At 43.0% G+C, this 25,191-nt stretch overlaps 1 protein-coding gene across 2 annotated transcripts; it reads right to left on the bottom strand.

Annotated features, from left to right (window-relative positions):
* Positions 1 to 899: 899 nt before the first annotated feature.
* TNFSF10 (TNF superfamily member 10) lies at positions 900 to 19,025 on the bottom strand. 2 transcript variants are annotated; one of them, XM_060011131.1, is made up of 5 exons: positions 18,771 to 18,958; positions 12,155 to 12,292; positions 9,202 to 9,244; positions 5,583 to 5,684; positions 900 to 3,985 (listed from the first exon to the last, which is right to left on the bottom strand). In XM_060011131.1, the coding sequence occupies exons 1-5, from the start codon at positions 18,900 to 18,902 to the stop codon at positions 3,534 to 3,536; spliced, it is 867 nt and encodes a 288-aa protein (XP_059867114.1). In that variant the 5' UTR covers positions 18,903 to 18,958; the 3' UTR covers positions 900 to 3,533. The 2 variants fall into 2 exon arrangements, with proteins under 2 accessions (XP_059867114.1, XP_059867115.1); XM_060011132.1 differs by lacking the exons at positions 900 to 3,985; positions 5,583 to 5,684; positions 9,202 to 9,244; positions 12,155 to 12,292 and adding an exon at positions 14,488 to 15,543 and having other exon boundaries at positions 18,772 to 19,025.
* Between the last annotated feature and the right edge of the window lie 6,166 nt (positions 19,026 to 25,191).

The raw sequence follows: 25,191 nt of genomic DNA, 5'->3' as shown, positions 1-25,191 counted from the left end.
TTGCAGCTCTCCCTGTCTGGAATTGCATACAAGTGGCTCTACTGATTTGGGGTCATGGGAGCAGCCATACCCTCATGGCTCCATTGGGCATTTCCCTGGCAGGGGCTCTCTGCAGTAACCTCATCCACTCTGTGGTCTTCTGCCTAGGCTGGTTGCCCACAGCTCTAGATGGCTCCATTCTTTGACATCTAGGCAGAGGCAGCCTTGCCCAAGGGCTCTGCTGGGCAGGGGTCTGGCCTCCATAGCTTTGGTAGCATTGCTCCCATGGCTTTGGGTGGCACCACTCACACAGCAATGGGCAAGAATTGGTCTGTTAAAACTGAAGTGATAGATTCCCACCTTTTGATATCAAGGAAGAAGGCTTAATGAGCTCTAAATCGTCTTTGGGGTCCTTCCTCCCTTGTCTTAAAGAATATCACATATCCATAGCTCAATAGCTCTATGAGCCCGTCTAAGAAGTCTGACTGCTTTCCTTCATTCCTTCCTATCTCCTTCCCCGTTAGTTCAAACGGGCTGTTTTCCTTCTGGGTGGCAATAGTCATTATTCAGACTGTTCAAAAAGCTTACATGTAGGGACTTCCCTGGTGGTGCAGTGGTTAAGAATCCGCCTGCTAATGCAGGGGACACAGGTTCAAGCCCTGGTCTGGGAAGATCCCACATGCCGCAGAGCAACTAAGCCCGTGCGCCACAATTACTGAACCTGTGCTCTAGAGCTCACGAGCCACAACTACTGAGCCTGCGTGCCACAACTACTGAAGTCCGTGTGCCTAGAGCCCATGCTCCACAACAAGAGAAGCCACTGCAATGAGAAGCCCACGCACCACAATGAAGAGTAGTCCCTGCTTGGCACAACTAGAGAAAGCCTGCGTACAGCAACGAAGACCCAATGCAGCCAAAAATAAATAAACAAAATAAATTTATATTAAAAAAAAGTTTACATGTAGTTCTGACACTGTATCAACTGTATTTGGAATGTAATTTGAGGCTTTTCCCAGAATATTTAAATTGCCAGATGTAACTTTTTTCCTTCTAAACTTTGCCTGAAAATGTCATAATGAAAGATACTTATGTTGCACAAAGTTTGTGAGTTAAAAACCAAAATGCCCATGCTATTTTGAAACAGAGGACTAAAGAAGAACATACATACAAGACATCAAGATTTATAGAAAAGCAAATAGCAACCACTAAAGCCAGAGTATGATCAACAGATAAATGAATAAACAGGATGTGGTATGTATTTTCCAACAATGCAATATTATTCAGACTTAAAAAGAAATGAACTGCAGAAATTAACATAACATTGTAAATTAACTATACTTAAATTAAAAAAATTTAAAAAAAGAAATGAAATTCTGATACATACTTCAACATGGATTGAACCTTGAAGACATTATGCTAAGTCAAATAAGCCAGACATAAAAGAACAGATATTGCATAATTCTATTTACATGAGGTACATAGGACAGTCAAATTCATAAAGAAAGTAGTATGGTGATTACCAGGGGCGGGAGGAAGGGAAAATGAGGAATTATTGTTTAATGGTTATAAAGTTTTAGTTTGGGATAATGAAATGCTCTGGACATGAATAGGGGTGATGTTTGCACAAGAGCGTGAATGTACTCAATGCCACTGAACTGTACACTCAGAAATGGTTAAATGGTAAATCTTATGTCATTTATATTTTATCACAGCTTTTAAAAACGGATGGTATGGGTGCAAGGATGGACAACCAGGCCAATAGGAAAAGAAAGTGAGCACAGAAACAGACCCCCTGGGATGTTGGTATATGATATTAAACCTTAAAATCAGTGGGGAAAGAGTGGACTAGCCAATGAACAGTGCTGGACAACTGGTCCCTGATATGGTAAAAGATAAAATTCCATCCCTAGCTCATCACACATGAATTAAATTACAGTTGAATCCCACTATCAAACTATGAAAGGCCAAATTTAAAGATTTCAGAAAAAAATATAGATGGTGATATCTGTGCGCATCGGTAAAAATAGATCTCTTGAACATAGTGTACAAAGCTGTATTAGCTTCCTCGGGCTGCTGAACCAAAGTGCCACAGACTGGGTGGCTTTCAACAACAGAAATTTATTCTCTCACAGTTCTTGAGGCCAGGAGTCCAAAATCAAGGTGTTGGTAGATTTCTGAGGCTATGGGTAGAATATTTTCTTGTCTTCTGAACTTCTGATGATGGCCGTCAATCCTTGGAGCTCCTTGCTTGCAACTCCCTCACTCCAATCTCTGCCTCTGTTGCCACATGGAGTTTTCCCTGTGTGTCTCTGTTCCTGTTTCCAAATTTCCTTCTTTAAATAATGACGACACCAGTCACATTATACAATATTAAGGACCCAGCCTATTCCACTATGACCTCATCTTTACTAATTGTATCTGCAACCAACTTCTTTCCAAATAAGGTCACATTCTGTGGTACTGGGGAGGAGGACTTCTACATACCTTTTGTGGGGACACAATTCAACCTATAACAAAAGCATTAACTATAAAGGAAAGGACTGATATATTTTTATCACATTATATAAAAAGTGAGCAGTTTCTTTCTTTCTTCAGTAACACATGTCAGATAAACGATACCATGAAGAAGAGATTAGAATTCCTTTTCCCCATCATTAGTAATCTTGTTACTATAAAACATAAGTACGAGATACACAAAAACTACATATTTTAACGTCATTTTTATTGAAAAAGAAACATGTATTTTTAAATTTTAGTATAAAAATATAGAGTCATAATTAATTCTTGCCCATCCTTAAGTTACACTATCAAACAGTTCTTTTTTTTTTTTCCCCACTTTCCCAGTTCTCCTGCTCACAAGGGGCCAAATTCCCGATTTCTGATTAGCTTATCATTCATTTTAGAGTCTTTTATCAAAAATACCTTCAGTGCTTTCGGTCAGCCTGACTTCTGGGAATGAAAAGCACAAGCCATTCAGAAATATCGGGTTGGCCAAAAAGTTCGTTCGGATTTTTACATATGATTACAGAAAACCCGAACGAACTTTTTGGCCAACTGAAAATAGTTCCTTGTTCACTGAACATAACTTTAATTTGTTTAGTGAAATGATACGATTTCGAATGGAATTTTCTTACTTCCAAGAGTACGAGGGTACAGGACAACTCCCACAAGGCCCCACACTGCACCAACTCCCCTGGCACACTGCATACCCTGACCGTGAACTTTCAGTCTTCTGGTATCTTCGCAAGAGTAGACGGTTAAGGCGGAAGACGTTAATTGCTACGCAAATGTTTGTAAACTGAGAACCTTCTAGATTTCTGCTAGCAAGCTGATATCAGGTAGAGTCTCAGAAGGTCTTTTGTCAGTTTCTCTGTCTTGGAGTACGTTGGTCACTTTTCAGAGATACCAAAAAAGCTTGTGTTGTAGAGTCTCGTGATTGAGGTGCTCCGCTCAGGCTGCCTTACTTTGTCAGCTCTTTTGCAGTCTTTTCACAGTGTATCACTCTGAAAAGTGAAAGGTCTCTCTGGGGGCACTGTTTTTTCTTTGCAGATCATTTAGCCAATTAAAAAGGCCCCGAAAAAACTGGCTTCTTGGTCCATGTCAATCAATTGCTCATTAGTGACAGAGACAAAAATTCGATCATTTTCCTTAAGCTCAAATATTCCACCTTGATAGATGGAATAGAGTCCATATTCTGAATCTTTAGACCAACAACTATTTCTAGCACTTTTCATCAGCAGTATGGGGTCAGGATAGCTCGTGCATTTGTAAATATATTGTACCATTTGTTTGTTTTTCTTTCTGTTCTCTTCTGTTGAAACTGTTCCCAAAACCTCCTCAGTTTCCTGAAATCGAAAGTATGTTTGGGAATAGATGTAATAAAACCCTGTTTGGTGGATAACCAGCTCTCCATTCCTCAAGTGCAAATTATTCAAGAATGAATGTCCTTTTCTTGACGACTCCCAGGAATTTATTTTCTGGCCCAAAGCTTTTTGATTCTTGGAGCCTGGGATGAAGTTTAGAGAAAAATAAAGTTAGCTTGTAGCAAAACAAGAAGTTTCCCAATAGCTGTGGCTAGCCAATTCTCGGTTGGGATTGTAAAGAATTTTAATCTATTATAAAACTTCTTGCTCCTTCGATCTTCCAAGGATTCTAAATTCTAGTCATATAGAAATCTGGAGGCTCCCATATCACTGTGATCTGTTGGAAGTCCCATACTTTTTTGTACCTCATCTACTTTGAATAGTAGCACGGGAATGGTTCACTAAGATGGCAATCTTTACTCCTGCGAAGAATTTCTGTCCAGAACCCCTGCCTCCTTTCCTGTGCTGGTGAGCTCAGATCAACGATGTAGAAGGAAACCAAAAGAAACATATCTATTTCCTCAAGTCTAGAGCTCATAAATTCCTGCTATTCTTTTAGGTCTTTTTGGATTCCTCCTTGGTCTTTCTCTAACCCAGTGTCAAAAGCACCATCCAAGCAGAAGGCTAGAAATGACTGTCCAATAAGACAGGGTACAAGGTTTGGCAAAAAGAGCCCAGGTTTAAAGATCTTCAGATCCCAAAGACTTTGAATGAAGATGGGCCTTACTAAGATATGATACTTTTTTAAACTTTGGGCTCATCTCCATGATTGACGCAAAATTGAGTTTTTCAAGAGTTGAAAACAACTATCATATTAATTGATGAATAGTAAACAGGAATAGTGAAATAACGATCTCACTCATAGGCAGAACATGTCAATGATTTACAAAACATGAGTTCAGGAATACCATGAAGGCAACTGCCCAGAAAAAAGGAAACAAAAACCAACCAAGCAACACAAACCCCCAACAACCTTTCATTCATTAACTGATGACTGAAATTTCTTTAACCTGGGACAAAACTTTTTACAAAAATAAAAGCACTACTTATTGAGTACTTACAGTGCAACAGCATTTTGCATTAATCTTCACTCTTTTATGAGTTAAAGATTATCTCTACTTTGTATATGAAGAAGATGAAGCTTGATTGTGTTACGTAATTTGCTCAAAACAAAGAACTAGGTAAGGAGTAGGTGGGATTCCAATGTGGGTATTTAGATTACAAGACCCATGCACTAACACCTGTTCTACACCTAATAATTAGGCATAACCTATTTGGTTAAACCATATGAAACTGACATTTCTGTAAATGCAAAGTGGTCAAATATTGGCCAACTTTTTATAGTTCAACCTAATACAAATGCCGCTGGGAGGCCTTGGTGACTCATGGGGAAAGTAGATGACTGATTTAGAACCTTTGAAGTGGAGAAAGATTTGGTGAAAAAGAGAAAAATTACTTTTAAAAAAAAAGAAGAAGAAAAGCAAAGATGGGGGCATGGGAAACTCAAAGTTCTCCCACTTCCACTTCAGAATTTTCCTGAAGCCAGTTATGCCAGGGCAGTAACTAAGCTATTCATCTTGTAATCTTGCTTCTGAAAAGAGTCAATCTGAGACTTGATTACTACTGAGCATTTTGTAGATAGCCATATAAACATTTCCGATACAAGTTCAAAGAATAAATTATCTGGAACAAATTCTTCCATTCCCTTCTTTTAAACCATATATTCATTTTTTCTCTTACTTAGAACTGAGAATGTGCTTTTCCGATTGGTCCCAGTTATGTGAGCAGCCACCCTCTGAGGACCTTTTTCTCTTTCTAGGTGAGGAATATTTTGTTGCTTTTCTAAAAGAGAAATGACAAAGAATCATCAGCACTTGTCAAACACATCTCAGATACATTGCTGTTCACAGCTCTTATCAATCTTATCATTGTAAGCACACTGGGCTCCCAAAGTTGATTATATGGGTTTTCATAAAACCAATTTACATTTTAGTATTATAATCAGTCCACTTCAGCCTATGTTGAATTTGAAAAGTACTTTAGATGGGAAGGATAAGCAGTAACTTGGGCTAAAGTTTATCGGCATCTCAGCGGTAAGGTTCAACTAGAATATAACAAAGTGAAGATTCTGACCCTCTTCCTAAACTACAATAATAACAACAAAACTGTGGACTTATAATATTCCTGCTAAGGCATTTACAATGAACTAATGGCAAATTTCCACTTTGAGTTATATATAGAAACAGAGTGATACCAATTTTTATCATCTCAATTATTTTTTCCTCCTGCTAGATACTACCTACCCTAAAGGAGTAGCCGTGATAACAATTGTCCAGAGATGCTACAAACTGGTATCCAACAGTCATTTCCCTCACCTCCCAAAGGGAATATGAAATGACATAATTGTCATGATAACCAGTATATGAGCATAAAAATCACTGATTCACTAGATCATAACAAATAAATAACATTTATTGACCACCATCCGAAGTACTTTGGAGCAGACTGAAAGACTAAAAATTCAGCAAACTACTCTTTAAAAAAATCAGCTCAAACTTCCCAGGATGTTTACATTGGTTGTTGAGATAAACGATACATCTTCATCAAGCAAATACGTCCAGGGACAAGGCAGTGCTCCGCAGGGACTTCAAAGATTAATCACTAATTACACTGACTGAGCCCTCAAGGGACTTACAGTTTTTAGGGAAGACACAAATTAGAAAGTGAAAATTAACCTATAAGAAATAGAAATGAAGGGTGATGGGTGTTCAGGGGAGGGAAAAATTCCTATTTGTTGGAGAGCTGAGGTCAGGGGAGGGGGTTTGGACTAAGGCCCTTTCATTCACGTACTCCAGCAAACCAAAGTGCCCATCACATCTATACCTGACACTCTTCTAGGAAGATGGAGAAAGAACTATAAACAAAGGAATGCAAGAAAGCATTTGAGGGGCAGGACAATTCTCTGAAATGGGTGGGGCTGGGGAGGCTTGGGACCCACAGCAATGGGAAAAGGGTATTCCCAGAGATCTAGAATAGTGTCCCCAAGGCAGGATGCACAAAGCATTCCTGGGATACAGGCATCAGATGAGTTCAGTTTCAGGCTTGAATGAGGATTTAAACTATAGAGGATTTGAATGTTAGACTAAGAGATTTGAATTTTTACAGACATGGGAAGACTCTGGAAGGTTTTGATCAGGGAAGCAAAAAGATACGTGTTGTGCTTTAGGCTAAACTACCTCATAGTAAGGTTTGATGGGTAGAGAGTGAGAGGGCTGGAGACTGGCAAGTTAGCAGATAGCTGTAATTGATCAGGTCTGAGAACAGGAAGCTTTAATCTAGGCTAGTAGTAGAAGAAACTGAAAGGAGGTGATAAAATTTCATAGGCAAGGAAGGAATGCTAACGAGTCTCTCCATCTATCTGGTGTTGTTACTTATTCAGGATAGGTTGGTGTGTGCAGGATACTGAAAACCAAACACAGTTCGGAAGTACATGTTACTCTCAGAATGCTCAGCTTTCAAGGTTTACTTTTAACCACCATTGATGAATAATTCATAATGCCTTGACTGCCCCTAGACCATAACACTTTATTTTAAAATATTCAGTAATGGAATCCAGTGACAAATATCTTGCATTTGAGATCATTGCAAGTATATGGGAAAGCCTAGCTTTAAAAGCAAATTCTGAAGAGAGGACATTTCCTACTGGCTATAGCAAACAGCTCCTGGAAAAGAAGTCTGTGAATATGTATATTTGGGTGTCATGGATACATCTTGGTATACTGAGGAGTATATGATTTCTATGCCCCACTGGGATGAATAAAAAAGAGTATTTTTCTTCCAACAGTGAAAATAGTACATGCATCTACTGTAGACCACGGATCTGGTGTTCCTCATTAGAAGAGAAGTAGTGTTCAACATTCCTAATACTGTTTTTGCCTTCGGGGAAATGACCAGAAAGAATGCTTAGACCCTGGGACCAGGTCTTGCCTTCATATTTAATAAAGCCCATTTAATAAAGGATGGTGGGTATTGTCAAGTGATGAGGAAGCTTATTGTAATGGAAAAGGATAGCTGAAAATTAGGAAGACATCATTAATAAAATATTTATTAAAAAACTGATTCTTCTCTGCCAGGCTGGTGTACCCCAGGACTGTAAGTCTCTGGTACACGTATGCAAGCTGGTATGATTATTAACAGGGGAAAATGGGGCTATGGTGAGCCAAATGCAAAGCAGCAGTAAATTTAATTCATCAGTTGTATTTACTTATGTATTGATTTAAAAAATATGTATTAAGAACTTTCTGTGTAGAGAGGGATGGTGGCACAACAATGTGAATGTACTAAAGGCCACCAAATTGTGCGCTTCAAAATGGCTAGTTGTATGTTATGTGAATTTCATCTCAGTCAAAATACACACACACACATGCACATGAACACACACACCAAAGGCGGTGCAGGTAAGGACCAGGGGGATAAGAGAGAATCTACTAGGCTTGAGGTGTACAGTTAAGTCTAGGAATAGAGAGGTAAGAGAAAGAGGCATGTTTTCTGTCTTTGTGGGTCTTTAATCTAGTAGGGAATCAGACAGAACAAACAGAATATTTATATATTTTCCTTTGATTGATATATATATCAATCAAAGGAAATGAACAAGGTAAGTGTGATAGAAAAAACAGGATGTGGGTGAACTTACTTAGAAAGTTGGTCAGGGAACTTCTCTCTGAGAGGTGATGAGTAGGTGATGAGGATGGAGGATGAGAAGGAGGTGTTTACGTGAAAATCCAGGAATGGAAGAAGCCAGTTGCAGGACTAGAGAAGCCGGCCTGGGCAATAACAATGAAGGGCGTTGTGGGTCAAGAGCAGGCTGGTGACCATCAGTGGAGATAGCCAAGGTGTGAGGACTACAGGATGAGGATTTCGGGGGCGTAGAAGGATTGCTGGGAAAGAGATGATGGAGCAAGAGGCTTTTGCATAAAGAAAGCCTTCAAGCCTAGGGGCGGTCTGAAGCAGAGAAGATGGGTAACTTTGGAGCCCTTTTTTTCCAGCTATGCTCCAGAAAGCTACCCACATTAGAAGGTAAAAATAAATAATCGAAGAAGTTGAGGTGAAAGGAAAATCCACATTGGAAGAATAAAATTCAGATGAAACGAAGTTCAGACCATAGGTGGGTCACAGATTTGCTTCTGAGCTTTCTAGCTGCCAATGCAAAGAGGGAAATAGAATCAAGCAGCTTGAGACACTGAGCAGTGGTCAGAGGTGGGATGTGTGGATGGGAGCAGAGAGAAAGAGGATGGAGAGCTATTCACCCTATCACAAGGCTGACAGTAGAAAATTAAAATAACAACAAAAAGAATACTACCTGGAATTGAAGGAATGGTTTCCTCATAGGTTCTCAAAATGATCTGCAAATAGTATTGAATAAAGCTTGTTAATTTCCCTAAGCATTTAGACTGACTATAGAATGTCTGTGGCTCTTCTTGCTGATGTCTAACAGAAAATTTCCACCTAAGATATCAACCTAGGCAGCTTTAAGTTGTCCAAGCATAGTGTGTGGGGCAGGGTGGGAGCTGGGATGAATATGGAGGCAGCTGTCCCTACTGTGGATGGAAGGATGGTCCTCTGTCTGGGAGACTTCTGTTTCTGGATGAAGTCTTTGAAAGGCCACACCTGGAGCAGCACAGGAGCAAGGAGTTATCCTTCTCCAAGTTAGGTCAGCCTAATGTTCTCCAGGTCTCCTTCTGGCTGACGGATGCGGTAGCCATGTCACCGCACTTTCTGAGTGTGTGTGTCTGCATGCACGCATGTGTATAAGTGCATTGTCTGTGTGTGTCTGCATGTATGTGTGTGTATAGTGCATTGTGTGTGTAGCTGCATGCATACGTGTATAAAGGCACTGTGTCAGAGTCCAGGAGCTTTAAATTATCGGACATACCCAAGACTCAAGGTGTAAGGCACACTCCCTCTCTCTCATGGTGCCCACAGACGCGCACAGCCCATCCAGCAGTGACCTGGTAGCACCATGTCACTCTCTCATTTCTGAGAATGTGGCTGAGACATTCTCAACATAAAGATATTTTACCAAATTCCCATATCTTACTAAACACTTCATATCACTTTCTTTGTGCTAACCAGTGGGGAAAACCAGTAATAAAGAACGAAATCTAGCATTTCTGTTAAATGAGCCGACCCTGACGTGACCCATCCATGACTCATCTTTAAATGCCTCTCCACTCAGTTCTGTCACCCCTGGGGGTTTTGCCCATCATTGCCCACCTTTCCCGTCACTGTTGTTAATTATACAACCGTCAGAAACTCCCTTCCTCTGCACTCCTGCTCCAAATCAGAAGCTCTCTTCTTTTTCCTCTGTCGAAAGCTCTGACCCCAGATAATGGGGGGCTGCCTGTAGGGCAACGGACACTGGCGTGTGGGAAGGGAAGCAAGGGGTGGCCTCAACACATTAGCTCTCTCACTCTCATTCTGGGCCAGAAAGGAAGGAAGGAAGGAAAAAGGAGGAGGAGGAAAGGGAACAGGGTAAGTCCTACAGTGTGGTCCTTAACACAGTGCCACCAAGAAAAAAAAAGAAAGATTGTAGTACAGTCAGATGGACTGGATTCAAATCTGTTCATTAGCAGCCCTGGGAAACTTTACTCAAGTTACTTAACTGATATGAACTACTTTAATTTCTTCATCTATTTGTTTAAAAAAAGAAGATAATAATGATTCCTTCCTCACAGAGCTGTTTGAGGATTAAGGGAGATAATACACATAACGGGCATAGGATGTTTATGGGAAATTGTCTGTTCACTTCACAGTGCCTGGAAAAATGGGGAACTCTTTTCCCCTCCTACACTCTCATCCACCGCTGTGCGCCCTCTCTTTTCTAGTCAGTGGCAGGATGTGAGAATGGGAGGGACGGAGGAAGAGCAGGAAAGAGACCTGTAAAACCCACCCACACGGCTTCTCTCATCTCCCCACTCCCAGGCCCAGCATCCAGCCCCCTCCTCGGTCTCCAGATTTCTACTCTAGTTCTGAGTTTCTCTCCTCTGCCACCAGTGGGTTCGCCATCCTCCCTCTAGTCCTAGGAACCGTGGGGACCCATTCCTCAGGTTCCTCAGGACACTTCCCCAACCCTGGGTCTTTCCTGGTGTTTTTCACTTGGGGCAGTGGAGTCCCAGCTGCTCCAGGACAGCTTGTGCGCAGCAGGTATCCTGCCCACGATTCCAGGGCAGCCGTGAGGCACATGTGTTTCTAGGACAACCAGCTGGAAGTCTGATTTCATTTCTCATAGGAATAGCATCACAGGTGATGCTGGGCTTTACTGCAAGGACTGCTTAGGGTTATAAATCAGAGCCTAACCACCGACACAACACTGTTTCTATGGAAGGGCACACTGAGTACCAGACAATAGACTTACAATCATTCCTTTAAAACACATCCTCCTCCTACCCTGGGAATGTCCCCAGTAACTTTTTTAAACAATGAAGTTTACAGTTTTCATGTTTGTGTTCACAGCTGGCCTTTCCGGATACGCAGAAGGTAAATGTTATTAATGCCATCTTACAAATAAGGAAGCAGCCTGAGAGAAGAAACTATATTTGACATGTCCTGTCACTGAAAGTATAATTAAGTAATCATATTTAGTGAAATAAACTGTTAGCTAACAAAGTTTCTGCTGGAGATCCTATTTAAGCAACTTTCACAAACAGAAAATAATATTTCGTAATGTGTCATTTATTAACTGTAAATTGAGATGTCATCACCTTCAATTTCTCAAAGTATCTCTTTCTTCCCTCTTCCTTTCCTCTTTCTTCATCTCTATATGCACAAAAATAAATAGACTTAATTCCAGAGAACAACAATGTGGCGACACAAGGGTTTGTAAAAAAAAAAAAAGAAGAGAAAAAACAAAAATAACAGAGAACAACAATGTGGGAAGAATATAAAACACCATTGTTTGGTTTCTTTTGTCTTCTGAATAAAAAAAGAAATCACACACGTCCTTTATCGTCGTGTGACCTTGAACACATTGCTCTGTCCGTGCCTCAGTTTCCACAAGGTGAGATAAAAAGTTTAGACTAGATGAAGGAGGTCTCTGGAGGAGAGGAATAAACTCTAGACCACGAGTTGATCAGGACCCACTGTTTGGTGCTGTCCCATCTTTTCCTAGTTCAGTGAATTTGGGGACAATCACTTAAACACTCTGGGCCCCCATTTCCTCCCTTACAAAATAAGGACTCTAGACTTTATCTAAAATAGTCCTTCTCCTCTGACCTTCTATGCCTGCTGGTAAAGCGACCCCGTGGTTCACTTACCTTTCTAACAAACTGACGGAGTTGCCACTTCAAATGCCAGCAGGGGTTGATCATACTCTCGTCATCACTGGCATCCCAAGAACTGTCATCGTCCTTTAAGAAGCAAGCTATGCCACTTTTGGAGTACTTGTCCTGCATCTGGGTTGAGATGAATATAACACAATATTATGCACAAGTGGTTTTTCTTTTTGTTCATTTACAAGTTAAAACAACAGAAGCTGGTGACGGGTTCAGAGAAGTCTTAGCACCTTGGAAAAGCTCATTGCCTGAAGTAAAAGTAAGCATGCCGTCCTTTGTCCTTTGAATAAAAGTAAGCAGTTCGATGTGGTGGAAGGGAAACAGGTGTGGGCCAGGCATCCAGGGTCACAATGCCCTTTGCTGCCCCTGCCCTTGAGCAGTCGTATGCCCCTCAACAAATTGCTTCTACTCTTCGACATCTCTTCTTCATCTGCATTTGAGCTGGCTCACTGTGGTGATCTTTGAGGTTTCTTCCAGCTCTGACATAGCGTGACTCCCATCCTACAGCTAGAAACCCACCAGGTACAAAGTAAGCAGTGGAGTTTGTTTACATTCCAGGATCCTAAATAAAAAATTAGCCAAAGCCTTTAGGGTGCAGGTAATGTTCTGTTTCTTCATCTGAGCTTTGATTGTCTTAGTAGATTCTAGTTATTGTTGTGATTTCTACTCCTCTGGACGGCAGAAGCCAGACTACGTTACCACTAGACGTTTGAATGTCCACACCAGCTAGGGATTTACCTTGCAGAGACTCGAAACACCATTTGAAGGTTTGCTCCCTTCTGATTGAGGGTAAACATTTACAATGGCTAGATCCTTGCCAACAAAGTCTGTGCTTGATGTTACACACACACACACACACACACACACACACACACACACACACACCAAACCACCCAGAGCACTCTAGAATGACAACTGATTAATCTTACGAAGAAAAACAGGATGTTCATGCAAGGTCAGATTTTTTTTTTTTTTTTCCTGTTTTCATTTTTAACAACTGGGATTCAGGAGATGTTATTTCTCTCTACAAGTCCATTGAATTGCCTTTCTCTGGGGAAATAAATGGGAAAATAGCCATTTTCATCTGTTATTTGAACTTAGGGGACTTCAAAGCTTGAAGGAAAGATCAAACTTAACGATGATCTGCTCCCTCCTATAGAAAGATGATCTCATTCCAAATCAAAATAACTTAAATATTTACGAGAGCTTTCAGCCAGAATCATGCAGGTCTGTACTGTCAGCCATGTACTCCCTGGACGTTTGATCAGGTCTCTCAAGCATAAAAGTGACAAACCTGAGATAATTAATTCCTTCCCCACACTCTGGCATAGAACATTCATTTACTTTTAGGTAAATGTTTCTTTTCTTTCTTCCTTTTTAAAATTCCAAGAGTAAAACATTCGTCTAGTAGATGTAGTGGGGGTGACAGCTGGGACCACCTGAGTTATGACTGGCGATGAAATTAGACACCATTCCTTTGATCCTACCCACCTCCATGTTCTTCTACTGTAGACATTAATTTTCATCTGCAATTTATGTGAGCTTAAAAAGCCTTTCCAAGGAAGGAACTCAATTTAGAAATAGAAGAGCATGTCTAGCAAACTGAGGGGAGGATCAGGGAAGAAGAGCTGGATTCACCAACGAGGCCTGAGGGTAGTTCCAGGAAGAACAGTTGTATTTGCCATTTCCCAGCCCAGCAGGACTGGGTGTGCCTTGGCTGGGCGTTGACTGATGAAACTGAATAAACAGGCTTAACTGATTTTCGTAACCTGTTGGGACCAAACAATGTGCATGACACAGAAGGGAGGGAGCAACTTGTCATCTTACTTCACAGCAGTTGGAAGCTGTCTCAGCATGAAAGGGCTGAGGCCCTGGAGGCTGAGGCTGGGGACAGGACAGGGCAGAGTTGAGAGGTGCTGGGATCAGGCGGTCAGGGTAGCTGCCAGCCCCTGTGAAGTCAAGTGGAGTTTGAGAGAGTGGAAGAGAGCAGGGGCCAGCCCAGGTCAGGACCAACTGCTGGCCTCTGGAGACCCTCTGGAGATTTTCCAGAAACACTTTCAGGAGGTGGGGAGGGAGAACCTTGAAAACTAAGGTCCTAACTAGACGTGGGAGGGAGTCTGACAAGCTAGTGAGACTCCAGTGTTAACCCAGATTGAATGAAGCCTAAAGACGCTGAGGATACACAGGCAGCCTGGAAAATATAGAAAATTATAGAATACTTTTCTAAAAGTAAAACAAATAAAACCCTCCGATGCACCCTCATTCCACCTCCTAGTTAACCTTTGGATGATCTCTCTTTTTTTTTTTTTTTTTTTTTGCGGTATGCGGGCCTCTCACTGTTGTGGCCTCTCCCGCTGTGGAGCACAGGCTCTGGACGCGCAGGCTCAGCGGCCATGGCTCACGGGCCCAGCCGCTCCGCGGCATGTGGGATCTTCCCAGACCGGGGCACGAACCCGTGTCCCCTGCAGGCGGACTTTCAACCACTGCGCCACCAGGGAAGCCCTGATCTCTTTTTTTACAGGGTTGAGATTAGACTGGGTGTGGGCAATTTTGTATATGGTTGTTTTCTCTTAAGACTATACAAAAATGGCATGCTCTTTAGATCTGTATGAAAATCATATGGATAGCATAGATGTTTTTACAACATTAGCTGTAGAAATTTGATAAAATATAGAAAAATTAAAAAGAGGCACCCATAATTCTACCCTCTAAAGATCACAACTTATTTCTCCTTCTAGATATTTTTATGCTTCTATTGGGTTGGCCAAAAAGTTCATTCGGGGTTTTCCACAGCAAACCCTGAACGAAATTTTTGGCCAACCCATATTGACTTCTGAACAACAGAAAGCCCCAGCCACTCTGCATCCCATCCCACATGTTTCATATTTAGCAGTTTCTTCTACAGACCTAGGCCAACACAAGTAACTGACACATGGGCAAGGTGGTGCTATGGTTATTCCAAGAATGATTAATGATGATTAATATGATGTCTCTCTCCCCCTTTCATTTTCACATCCTTTCACACTTTGAGGTTGAATTTCCTACAGCACTTCTCAGGCTGGGGCTGTTCTCTTGCTAACCACATCCGGGTGTTGGGTGCAGGGGATGAGTGTGCTGTTTTTATCTGGACAACTCTAGAAGGAGAGAGATGGCTATTGCCCTTGGTTCTGAGAAGTGGATTCCACTCAACTGCTGCTGTTGCCATCACAAACAGTGGGACTGTCCAGGCCAGGGCCAACCAGTCCTTGGCAGGGCTTGAAGTTAGCAGGGTGGACTCCTTTGCTGGTTGGCTGGCTCAGAGACTTCAAGGTGGCAGCCCTGACCCTCTCTGCTGCCCAGACATTAGCCTCTGACAATCAGTTTCTGCAAACCACAAATAGCATAAAGGATCATTTATGGACATCAGTGGATTAGGGTCTCCTTCTCCTTTGTCTTCCCCGTCTATAATGCCACAGCAATAGGTAGTCCCCTTGTCATAAAACTTTCTCAGAGTCATAGACTTTAGAGGCTAAGCCCATATTTATTGTTCATGCTCACAGATCTACAGGCTTAATTGTGAGGGTCCAATCCAACATCCCTCAGCCCAGCTCAACCCACACTCCCTATAATCCTTGCCCACTGTTATCTTCTGCAAATTTTTGCTTGCCAGAGTGAAACCTGTGATCTGATTTAGAAAATTAATACTTGTGTTGAATATGCTTTTCCAAACTCTACACAGTCACCCAAAGAGATTCAGATTCATTTTCCCTTGCATAAATTCCTGATGAAGAGGGTGACAACTCCAAGAGACTTCTCAATGCTGATTACAATGGTTACCATTTACTGAGCCCCTATTTAATGCCTGGGTTCAAAATTTTACCTAACTTCCCTGAGTCTTGGTTTGTTCATCTATAAAATGGGATAATTGTATTTACTTTACAGAATTGTTATGAGGATTAAATAGGGCAGTATTTTGAAAGTTTCTGGAACAGTTTTTGCTCAGTATCTCTTAATTCTCTTCTTTCTGATACTCTTAATAAATTCTTCTGCATGTCTATACAGAAGTGTACACATATAAACATGCAATCAGGAAAAATAGGTGCAAGTGGGGAGATGTTAAACTTTGAAATTTTCATTTTTATAGAATTCAAAGAAACTTGATCATGTACACAGACAATTGCATAACTCAGATCAGTAAATAACGAGTTGCTTCAGTCTTAAAATGAGGCCAACTTGTAATGTTAGCAAATTGAGGGAACCTCTTGTATAAGGAGACACAGACTCACTATTTATACTGCAAAGTTAACAAAGCTTAGGACATGCTGGCTCCAAACTGGGAAACACAGCAGCATTCCAGTCTCTCGGGCAGACGTAGAACTAAAAGGCATGATTATAATCACGTTGATTTTTTTTTCTTACAAATACAGGCTCTTTGAAATTGCCCTGTAACAAAGCTGACTTTACTGGCCATCTAATGGTAGTGATCATTTGTATAATTACTTGTTGACTCTTGTTTTATTCACTTCATTTCCAAAGGAAATTCCCAACCAGTTGAGAGCAAAGTTTATACTCCACAGGATATGCAAACTGCATTTATTTCCTTAACAGATAAACACTATTTTATATTTGTCCAAGACCCTTAGCCTTGCATTTCCTGCCCAGCTGACAGATCTGATGTTTCACCATGCAGCAGGGTGCTGTTCAGCACAAGGGGGAGATAGGTTAACCCTGCTGACACCCTGCTGTGATGGGAGAAGCATTCCCTATGAGCTGAGCTGGGTCCAGCTCTGCTTCCAAATTTCTGCCTGAGCTCGGATAAGTCATTTCTCTGGCAGTTTCTAGTCTCATTTATACAACGAGGGGTATCCAAAATTCCTTCCAGCTCGAAGTTCCCTACTATACAATATACAGTTAGTCAAAATATACACTGAAACTCCTATACTGTTGGTGAGAAAAAATTGATACAGCCACTATGGAGAACAGTACGGATGTTCCTTAAAAAATTGAAAATAAAGCTACCATATGATCCAGCAATCCCACTCCTGGGCATATATCTGGAGAAAACAATAATTTGAAAGGATACATGCATCCCAGTGTTCATTGCAGCACTATTTACAATAGTCAGGACATGCAAGCAACCTAAATGTCCATCGGTGGAGGAATAGATAAAGAAGATGTGGTACTGTATACAATGGAATATTACTCAGCCATAAAAAATAACAAAATAATGCCATTTGCAGTGACATGGATGGACCTAGAGATTGTCTTACTGAGTGAAGTCAGACAGAGAAAGACAAATATCATATGATATTGTTTATATGTAGAATCTAAAGAAATGGTACAAATGAACCTACTTACAAAACAGAAGTTGAGTCACAGATGTAGAAAACAACCCAGGGGGGAATGGGGGGGAGGGATAAACTGGGAGACTGGGATTGACATATACACACTACTGTAACTAATAAGAACCTACTGAATAGCACAGGGAATGCTATTCTATACTCTGTAATCACCTATATGGGAATAGAAATCTAAAAGAGTGGATAGGGACTTCCCTGGCAGTCCACTGGTTAAGATTCTGCCTTCCAATGCAGGGGGTGAGGGTTCAATCCCTGGTCAGGGAGCTAAGATCCCACATGCCTTGTGGCCAAAAAACCAAAACATAAAACAGAAGCAATATTGTAACAAGTTCAATAAAGACATTAAAAATGGTCCACATCAAAAAAAATCTTTAAAAGAAATTAAAAATTAAAAAAAATTTTAAGAGTAGATATCATTCTATTTGAGTAGAACCAGTTTTGCTAATTTTTAAAGAGTCATTAAAGAAAGATTTGTAAACCCTAAAAAAGAAAAAAAGAGTGGATATATGTCTATGTGTAACTGACTCACTTTGCCATACAGCGGAAACGAACACAACATTGTAAATCAACTATGCGCCAATAAAAAAAATTAAATGAAAAAAATATGTACACAGAAAGCCAAAACCTGGGGTTGGCTTATTTTCAGTCATTTTGCATTCAAAATCCACTGGAATTAGCCACATTTGGAACACAAAACAGCATTATTACAAGTGGTTTAGAGCCTGGCTTTGGGTTAAGCCTCAACTCTACCCTACTCCCTGTATCCTGGCAGTACATTGGTGAAGGCTGGTTATTCATTCAACAGGTGTTTAGTGAACACCTACTATGTGGGAGCTCTGTGCTAGCACCTAGACGTGTCACAGAAAGCAAAAGCAGATACAGTCCTGCCCTGATGCAGTTCCTCTCACTCCCAAGAATTTGAGTCAAGAACTATAAAGCATTAAGCAGAAAGCACTCAGTGAATGGCAGCTGTTAATATTATAACATTCTGTTGAAGACAAAACTACCTCAGGAGTTTTGTTGCCCGCATCTTCTCGTAACTGGTGGAGCCAGTTCTGTAACTGCACTTTGTGCACAGAGTCCCTTCAATTCGCTTTTGCAAAGTCCTCAGTAATGATATGCATTAGCAGTTGGGGTCCCCAGACAGAGAAAGAGAGGATTCTCTTCCTCTGTAAAGTCTTCCCAGAGGAGCCAATAAAGGCAGTTAACCGGAGGGTTGCCCAGAGCCTCTGTTCAGAGAGCGTGCGCATCGTACTGACCTGCTTCAGCTCGTTGGTGAAGTACACGTAAGTCACGGCCACACAGAGGGCCTGCAGGAGCACGGTGAAGATCAGGATCAGTGCACAGGTCTGCCCAGGGCTGGGGCCCCCTGGAGCCTGCATCAGGGCCATGGTCCTGTCAGAGTCTGACTGCCACAGAGTGAACGAGGCAGCAGCTTATGGTTGGCGCGAGAGGAGAAGTGGGTGGGGTGTGGAGTCTGAGCTTTGCTTACTGGAAAAAGAATCAAAATGAAACTGAAAGTTAAGACAAACGGAGAAAACAATACATGTGAGGATTACACAACTGCAAGCCTAGGAATCCCAAACCACTAGAAGCTAGCAAGAGGCAAGGAAGGTCCAAGTACAGGCTTCAGGGGGTGCATGGCCCTGCTGACTCCTTGGTTTTTGACTTCTGGCCTCCTGAACTGCAAGACAACACATTTCTATTTGTGCTGCTTCATTGTGGCAGCCCTAGTAAATGAATACAGCTTCTATTTGATTAGAAAGGTGAAAAAAATCTAAGCGTTGCAATCACAATAACTACAATCCATTAATCAAAATAAGATTTGGGGGACCTGCCTGGTGGTGCAGTGGTTAAGAATCCACCGGCCAATGCAGGGGACACGGGTTCGATCCCTGATCCGGGAAGATCCCACATGCTGTGGAGCAACTAAGCCTGCGTGCCACAACTACTGAACCTGTGTTCTGGAGCCCGCGAGCCACAACTACTGAGCCCGCGTGCCTAGAGCCCGTGCTCCGCAACAAGAGAAGCCACCTCAATGAGAAGCCCGCGCACCACAACCAAGAGCAGCCCCCGCGTGCCGCAACTGGAGAAACCCCGCACGCAGCAACCAAGACCCAACACAGCCAAAAATAAATAAATAAATTTATTTTTTTTAAAAAAAGGCCGAGATCTCCATTTAAAAAAATAAAATTGCTTTGAAAGGGTCACTGTCAACAAGGTCATCAGCTCATCAGAAGTGAATCCATGTTTCTATGAACTACCCCGTTCATTCACTACCTAGGCTAGAGGGCTATCTAGGTCACCAGGTTTTATAAACACGTGTCTTTACATCATTTTCTAATTGCACAGTCATCATGTTCTTAGTTTACGTCTTATTTATTCTAAGTAGTTATTGGGCTGCACCCCACAGGTCTGCAAGCCTTGTAGTTGCCCAGCCTCCAAACTGAAGAAAGAGGCTGGATACAGCAACAGGGACATCAATGGTTTATTGGACAGGGGATCCTACATATCTGAAGGAAAAAGTCCTGGAGTGACATCCCACCATGTGCAGCAGACAGCTGGCAGGACATGACAGCAGACTTTGCTACTCAGCGGAGGAGGCTATCATTTATGGGGGAGGGGGACTTGATGTCAGGTGGGCTCATCAGTTGCCAGGGAAACCAGGGGCTGGGGCAGGGGGCAAGCATGCAGGCAGTTACTGATTAAGCCCTATAATTAAGAGGATTGGAGAGTCCTGTGAGTGAAGCAGGGACTGGTGGAGAAGGGGATGGACGGAGAGCAAGAGAACAGCCATGTTGGGTGGCCTGACCATACCCTCCACCCCTACAGACCCTGCACCACCCTTGCACTCTTGGCCCACCTCTCTTCCGTGATACCCCTGGGGTCAGGTACAGAGAGGGCGCTGCAACCAAATACCACAAATGCGATACAGGCAATAGCCGCTAAGGAGTATCGAGAGTCCAAGAAGTGGGCAAACTTTGGAGCCCGCTGCTTCTAAGGTCAGTTTTTCATGAAAGTCCAGAGGAGAATGACAATGGCATCTCGCTGTCGACCCAGCACTCAGACTCGTTTTGCAGTGAGGCCACCACTGTGCCCAGTTCGTGAACAGATTGCCTCCACTCAAATCAGGGACAAAATGTAAGATGTTCATAACAGACACAGTGCAGGGAAGATCATGACCATTAAACAAAATACAAGCAGTAACAGCAGCCTGAGATAGTACCACCCCTGCCTGTGGCTCCTGTCCCGGGGGGCAGTACCATCCCCCCCTCCACCCTCAGTCCCTACAGCCAGTGCCGAATCCTGGAGAGGCCTACCGGGTTAATATGATGGTGCCTTCCTTCAGTCAGGGCCTGGATTCATCATCTCAGTGGTCTTAGGTGGGGCCGGGCAGGAGACAGGTGAGATCTGTAAATCCCTTTCTAATCCTATTCCCCACGAGGCAGCAAACCCAAACCCGCAGGGACTTACCTGCCAGTCTCAGGGCCGGTTTTATAATGTGTTCCCTGGGGGTAGATGCCGTGGCCAGGGCGAAAGCGACTTATCGTCCTGACCGATAGTTGGCAACATCCCTCGGTGATCAACAGCTGAACTCGGCTGACGTGGACTAGTGGCCTCTGGGTTCACGTGGCATGGGCACTGGGCCCATTACTCCTGGGCTGTGTCCACACGTTGAGAGCGGCTTTCCCGTCTCACCTGCTGCTGACGCGGCCCACTCACACTCTGCATTAGCCCGGCAGCAGTGGGGCTGGAAGGCACGTGGAAACGCCAGCACGTTTCATTTGCATCGGCCCTTTCCTGAACCTCACGGCCAGTAATGTGGGTTCCTTGGTCACTATCGACGTCCGTGGGTCCCGTAGGTCCCACACACAGCTGTTCTCGACCCCGAAGAGTGGCGTTTCGCGTTGCTCCCTGACTCGGGTGGGCCTTTTGGTATCGTCCTCCGCCTGTTGCGCGGCACTGTAGACACACGTCGCTGCTGTTCCTTCACACTGTGTCAGGGCTCTGCCTCCTTCCTCAGGTGGGACCAGAAGCCCAAGGGCACCCTTATGATGACGCCGTTGCCACAGGCCCAAGCAGACCCTCCGGGTAACTGGCCACTCCAGTCCCCGACCCTGTCCCTCAGTTAACATCCCTAAAGCCTGTGCCTGTAGTCGGTGAGCGGGGGTGGGTCGGGGGTACGCTGCCATTTCGTAGGTAATCCAGGTCCTTGTGTTCTGTCTGCATTCACCAGCCATCCCCGTGCAGTCAGATGAGCCACGAGCGCGGGGTTGCTACTTTTAAAGTGCAAGGAGACTCTGAGGTTAACAGGATATCGTCACTCTAATGGAAGAGAAAGACATCTGTCACGGTAGACAGCTGCCACAGGGCCTCACAGGCTAGTGGGCGGCCACCCCAGGATCACATCTGCAATTTTCCGTCCCCTGTCCTCATTTCTTGACATCTCTGCACTCACGAGAGTTTCCCTGGCCTCCTGGCTGGTTCATCAGTTGCTGGGCTGCACCCTGCAGGCCCGAAAGCCTGGTAGTTGTCCAGCCTTGAGACCAAAGAAGGAACCAGGAGACAGTGATAGAGACAACAACAGTTTATGGGACAGGGGATCTTACGTGTCTGAAGCAAAAAGTCCTGGAGCGACATCCCCACTGTGTACAGCCGACAGCAGCAGGTCACGGCAATAGTCTCTGCTACTCAGGGGGAGAAAAAAGCTACCATTTATAGGGGAATTGATGTCAGATGGGCTCATCAGTTTCCTGGGACTAATTAAGCCCTATAATTAAGAGGATTGGGTAGTCATGTGAGTGAAGCAGGGCTTGGTCAAGCAGACGATGGACCCAGAGCAAGAGAACAGCCATCTTGAATGGCCTGACCATACAGTAGTACATATACATAGTAATGGCATACAAAGTATTTCACCCTCACCTGTCCATGAATCATCCTGTTCTCCACTCCAAAGACAGCCATTACTAACAGTTTTTTATGTATGTTTCCACTGATTCCATGCATTTATAAAAATATTATGTGTATATATATATATATATATATATATATATATCATGTATATGATAGACGTAAATGGTAGCATACTCTATATATCAGTGGTCCCCAACTTTTTGGCACCAGGGATCAGTTTTGTGGAAGACAATTTTTCCACGGACCGGGGGAAGGTGGGGGGATGGTTTCGGGATGATTCAAACACATTGCATTTATTGTGTGCTTTATTTCTATTATTATTACATTGTAATATATAATGAAATAATTAGACAACTCACCATAATGCTGACAGGAGGCGGAGTTCAGGTGGTAATGTGACCCAAGGGGGCTGGCTGTAAATACAGATGAAGCTCTGCTCACTCGCCCGCTTCTCACCTCCTGCTGTGCACCCCGATTCCTAACAAGCCACAGAGCAGTACCGGTTTGTGGCCTGGGCGTTGGGGACCCCTGCTATACATCATTCTGCACCTTGTTTTTATCACTTCATATATCTTGGGAGTTCATTTTGTATTTGTAGGACTTTTTTTGTTTGCTATATAGTATTCTACTATATAGATGCATCATAAAATATTTAACCAATCTCCTATAGACAGATATCTAGGTTGCTGCCAATATTTATCTTTATCACAAATGATGCTCTAATGACTATACTTTTATTGTCTCTTCATCCAGCCCTTTCTCTGCCATCCTATGTATAACTGCAGTCTGCTGTTCCCTGCCCTGGCAGTCCCCATCTTGCTTCCATGCTTTACTTTTCCTCACAGCACTTTAAGTTTTCTGTCATTCTATATATTTTACTCATTGATTGCTTGTCTCCACCAACTAGAGTTTAGGCTCTATGAAGACACATATTTTTGTCTCTTTATTTTGCAGCTGAACCCCTAGTACCTGAGTGCCTGGTGCATAGCTAGTGCTCAGGAAGTATTTATTGAGTAACTGAATGTTTTAATTAAATCCCACAAAAGAAAAGCATACATGGTAACTAAAAGGTACATATCTTCTCTTCAAAGCAAAATAAGTCATAGTGTAACAGAGCAGGACCCTATGGGGCCTTCCCAGAACAGACCTCTCCACCCATATGTCCTCCGTCTGCCTTTTGTCTGTAGAAAAACTTTGGTTAAAGAATAAATTTAATCAGAAAAGTGAGAAAATGCAGAAAGGAAAACAGTCAAGCAAGACAAAATAATAATACTTTAGCCATTAAACAAAGTCAAGGACATTCAGTTGCTTTTCAAGGGCTATAGATAATATTCTGAGCCAGGTCCTTTAGCTGTTTTGCAGTTACTGAAAAAAAACACCAGGAGGAAGAAGTTAACTGTATGCTGTCCGCAAGCACCTAGATCCCAGACTGGTTGGAAGCAGAAGGTTGATGACGTTGACTCTCACCACCAACCAATCAGAAGAATGTCTATGAGCGGATCACACACCTCAAACCCTCCCTCCCTCACCCTATCTTTAAAAACCTTTCTCTGAAAGCCTTGGTGGGGGTGGGTTGGGGGGTAGGTTCAGGCCTTTTAAGCACTAGCTGCCTGGACTCCTTGCTTGGTTCTCTGCAATAAATGCTGCACTTTCTTTCACCACAAGCCGGTGTCAGTAGATTGGCTGACATGTAGGGTAAGCGGACATGTCAGTAGATTGGCTGACATGTAGGGTAAGCGGACCCAAGTCTGGTTCAGTAACAGTAATTCCCAGACTGATCAGTCATTTGTCCTCTTTGTCTTGTATTAATCTTTTACATTGTGTCAAAGGAGATTGCTTTAGTTTGATCCGGAGTTGATATACTCTGTGAACCCAGGAAGGTCTCAATTAAATTCAGCCTATTTGACCAGGGATAATGTTTCCTGATCTTTCTGAATTATTAAGCCGAATAATGGGTATTTAATTGAGTCTCTGCATTCTTGTATATGGTGGCCCTCCTGCACTGATAATATCATATATTAACATGCAATTTCTTCTGCAGCTGTGCATTTTCAATTACCAGAAGACTGAGTCACTGTAGTATTATTTCTGGTAATTGCAAAGGGTGCAGAAATCTCAAGTTATCTTGAGAAAGTCAATACATGTTTAATTTGTCCCAATTACCTTCATAAGGAGTTAAGGTGTGGTAACTTACGTTCTTCTCTTGCAGAGGGATTGGTCTGCATTTCAATCAGTGCTTCAACTCTACAGAAAAATAAAGAAAAAGAGACTGAAACAACATGCTGGGTTGGCCAGAGGAGCACTAGTGAAATTCCTGGAGGTTCTCTCCAGTCTACAGCAATGTCAGGGACCAAGGAGGTGAACGCACCTCAAAAACTTCTTCAATATCAGAAGGGTTATGTGAGGCTTACGCCAAACAGCCCCTTCCCCAACGCTCAGGGCCTTTTGGGTCCTGCGGATGGGCCTTTGCCCAGTGGCGGTGCGAATTCCTAGGCTCTCACGTCGCATCTCACCCCAGCAGCCTGTTGCGGGGAACATACCACAGCTCTGACCACTGTCCGAGGCCACACTGGTCCGGAGATGCCCGCTGCATCGGAAAATCATCTTTTGTCATCTCTGCAAGGGTCACACCCTGGCCCCCACACACCAGCTCAGCAGCGTGCCCGGGGTCACTGGTTGGGAGGCCATCTGGTGTGGGGATTAAGCAAACAACCTCAGGGGCTCCCACCGCTTGGGATCAGGTCTTCGCTCTGCTGCTTCCTGCTG

The sequence above is a fragment of the Delphinus delphis genome, chromosome 4 (assembly GCF_949987515.2).
Source record: "Delphinus delphis chromosome 4, mDelDel1.2, whole genome shotgun sequence".
NCBI lineage: Eukaryota > Metazoa > Chordata > Mammalia > Artiodactyla > Delphinidae > Delphinus > Delphinus delphis.
This window is presented reverse-complemented; position numbering and strand designations above follow the sequence as displayed.